General features: G+C 35.1%; 1 protein-coding gene across 2 annotated transcripts; it reads left to right on the plus strand.

Annotated features, from left to right (window-relative positions):
• The first annotated feature begins 770 nt into the window (after positions 1-770).
• Positions 771-3,226, plus strand: LOC131656843 (uncharacterized). 2 transcript variants are annotated; one of them, XM_058926431.1, is made up of 5 exons: positions 771-1,248; positions 1,357-1,470; positions 1,548-1,847; positions 2,603-2,662; positions 2,738-3,226. In XM_058926431.1, the coding sequence occupies exons 1-5, from the start codon at positions 895-897 to the stop codon at positions 2,936-2,938; spliced, it is 1,029 nt and encodes a 342-aa protein (XP_058782414.1). In that variant the 5' UTR covers positions 771-894; the 3' UTR covers positions 2,939-3,226. The 2 variants fall into 2 exon arrangements, with proteins under 2 accessions (XP_058782414.1, XP_058782415.1); XM_058926432.1 differs by lacking the exon at positions 2,603-2,662.
• The last annotated feature ends 507 nt before the right edge of the window (positions 3,227-3,733 follow it).

Genomic DNA, 3,733 nt, shown 5'->3' on the forward strand with positions numbered 1-3,733 from the left:
TAACTGTGCCACCTAAGCTGACTAACTAACAGATTTCTCAAGGCCCTGACTAAACTAACTAACTAAAGTCATTTAGTCTCTGACCAAACAAAACATCATATATGTCATAAAGTCATTTAGGCTGTAATTTTCAACGGTGGTGACGGTATCATGATTCTTATCTTGGCTTGCTTAAGACGGCTACTGAATAATCCATAAAGGTCTATCATATAAATTGCTTTAGACGCTACAAATAATATACCGATATGGCCTGGAGGTGTAGTTTATATTCATATATTGTTATGTTGAAACAATAAAATATTATGAGATTTAATAGATAGACAAAAGACCATTCCCGCATAGAAAAGACATGTAATCATCATAACCTACAAAGACATACATGTCATATACACAGTTCAAATAAGCTTATAGAATTATAAATATATTGAAAAGATTTAGAAGTTCATTAAGTGGCTTACTTGAATCGAAAAGCAATCCCTGGTTTAATAATGCGGTAGCATTCACAAAACCGCTTCCCATGTTAAATGGAGTTGTTGGCGATTTATTTTGGTCTGGAGAGGGATACGACCGTTGAACCATTAAGGACTACATTGATCTTTAAAAAAATTAAAGAACTAAATTGGACTCCGAGTTAAAGGACGAAAAATGGTATTTTGCCTTGAATATAATAATTATAGTTTTTTTACTTATATTTAATACTTTATAATTTTTTTAGTTGTTTATATTTAAGAGCGGAGGAAGCAACATTTACTTGTTTTGTTTCTCTAAATTGCCATTTAGTTGTTTTAATGTAAATAGTTGTTAAGGGCAAAGGAGATGGTTTTAATAATGGTGGAGGAAAAGATGTGATAAAAGGAGGCAAGTATATAGGAGGTGTGAAAATTGGAGAGGAAAATGAAAGAAAAAAACAGAAATATGGTTGCCATTTCATTATACAGAGGGAATCTTCACCGAACACCCGATGTGCCTCGTCGATGGCTAATGCCAAACCCTAAAATCTCTCTCAAAGATTTCAAATCCCTTTTAGCTCGTCGTTCAAAGGCACTCTCTCGTTCTCAACCCAACCCTAACCCTAACCCTAACCTTCTATCCACCACCACCACAAACCATAAACAACTTCAACTTTCTAATCAACCGCCGGAACTCGTTGATTCCAACAAACCGCTTCATGGATCCGATTTCGAGATTGATGCTTTCGACAAACCATCTGACGCTGCTGCAACTTCCATCGACAAACATACCCACCCTGTAAGTTTTAGATAATTGAAATGCTTATACAACCCTGCTATTAGTTTAAATGCTTCTTGCATTGTGTGCTTCCATGTTGTTACTAGCGTAGAGTTGTTTTCGTGCTAGGTTATTGCAAATGTGGATCTGCATCATGATAAAGACAAAAGGAAAAAGGAAGTTGAGGACAAGTTACAAGTTTTGAATGCCAAGAAACATAGTCTGGTGTTAGTTTTGAAGCAGGTAAAACTTGTGATTTTCGTTGCTTCCCTTTGGTACTTGCATTTTATAAATGATAGTTTGGCTGCATCAATTGGCAGATTTTAAATGCAGAGGAGGATTTAAAGAGACGGAATAGTTTGCAACAGCAAGGGGTTGTGATGACGCGCGGCCCTTCTGTTCCACCTAAAGCTGATGGGACCAATGATACTGGTTCAGTTACCAAATATTTGGCTCTGAGGTTGGGCTCTGAGGGAAATCTTGGTGACCTCGATGGTGTTGAAGCCGATGATTTTACTAATCATAATAATCAGCATTCTCAACTTGTTCTTCGGACCAGTAGCATGTCTCCTTCATCAGAATCCCCTCTTAGGAGGACTCCTAGTGTACAACAGAACATGGTAATACATGTGCTTTATCATGATTTGTCGTGTCTCATGTTTTTTAACTCTCTTTTGATTCTTTATATTTAGAATTGATACTACAATCAGTGTTCTTTTGGCATGAATCTATGAATATTGAAGTATAGGCTTCATGTTGGAAGATCAACTATGACAGACTTGTTAGAGTTTAGTTATGCTTATTCATGTCATAGAGGAAAATACATAGAACTGATTTATTAAAAATTTAAGAGTGTTCCTTGTGATCTGCTACCAAATTTCCAAGAGCCTAAGCTCTGAAGAATTTCCTAATAGGCTCTCCCCATCTGTTTCTCGAAATCCTATAACAGCTAACCCTTTCTACTTCTAGATAATCCTAAATTAAAATTCAAAAATAAAACTGTAACAGATAGTAGATATCTAATTATGTTTTTTTTAAATCTCTCACTCTCCAAACCTTAGGGCCCACAGTTGAACTGTAGCAGCACAGCATGCCACTAACTAAACCCAAAAATACTCACCAATTATTAAATAGTACCTGGTGCACTGCTCCGTTTTAGCTCTGGTAGTTGTATTAAGCACAAGAATATGTTCAATTTGTAATATTTGATTTTTACAGTGGCTAAATTGAATTTGAATCACGTACTCTGGTCTGATGTATTATATTGTTATAGTACACGAACTAGCTTCTATTATAATTTGTGTAGTTTTCTCAGCTGCATCCCATGCTACTCAAATATTTAATCTTCTCTTTCTCTTAATTTCCTCATTAGTAGATTGAACCATGTTCAACTAGCATGAGTCCAGGTCAATCTGGGAAGGAGTACCCCAATTATGTACGTACATATATATAAAATTGTTGTTCATGCACGATATATTATTATTGCTTAGTTATTACTTTTTCTATCAAGGTTTCAAACCCTGCTCGGGCAAGTTTCACATCTGCTGGTAGTCCATCATGCTTTGCTCACTCAGGACAGCAGGGGAATCCACCAAACCTACCTTCCGCCTCTGTGTCAGGAACTAGTTACATTGCATCATCCCCTTCTCCAGCCGCATCTGGAGGTACTTCTGTTTATAGAGATGCTCAGCACCCAAGTCCATGGAAATAGAACTGTTTTCTTGTAACAATGTCAATGAACTAATGTTGTTGATTTCTGTACACTCTGGTTGCTGCACATAATGATCAGAACGCGCTATACTAGCTGTCTCTTATGTACTGAAAAATCTGTATATTGTTTTTGCTGGGGTACATTTTATGACTAAAAGTTATTATATACTAAGTTTTGCAACACTAATAATTTAGGCTGTATAACAGCAGGTCGAAGCTGTAAATTTTGAATACTGATAGAAGCATCAAAATATCCAAAGATCTGTACATCTGTTGAGGTCTTGATTAAGACACTATTTTTCTCTTTTTCGTAGTCCTTTGACAATGTCCTTATTTATGATCTAAGCTACATGTTCTCGATCTTTTTTTGTTAATGAATGCTGCATAGAATAAGTTAGTCAAATACGATGAGTTGTTATGCTGGATAACCAACTTTATGTGCAATATTGGTTAGTTATATCATGTTGTCATCAAAACCAAAATTAAAGAACAATATTCTTCAAATCAACTTTGTTCAACAATCTCCCTTTTTTATGTTGACAATTTTAATATATTAAAAATTCTTGTGTTTTAAGAAGTTCAAATTCTATAATCTGAACGTGTAATTAAGATATTTTACACATTCAAATTATATAATGTGAAATGAATCAACCACAATAAGGTTTTGAACAAAATAATTATCGGGGAGATGTGTTTGGATTCTATGGTAAGAACATTTTTATGGGGCAATTTGTTAGTTGTAATTTCGACGCTTCATAATGTGTGAGATGTCCTAGTGAAACTTAGAGGAATATTT

The sequence above is a fragment of the Vicia villosa genome, linkage group LG3, assembly GCF_029867415.1.
Source record: "Vicia villosa cultivar HV-30 ecotype Madison, WI linkage group LG3, Vvil1.0, whole genome shotgun sequence".
Lineage (NCBI taxonomy): Eukaryota > Viridiplantae > Streptophyta > Magnoliopsida > Fabales > Fabaceae > Vicia > Vicia villosa.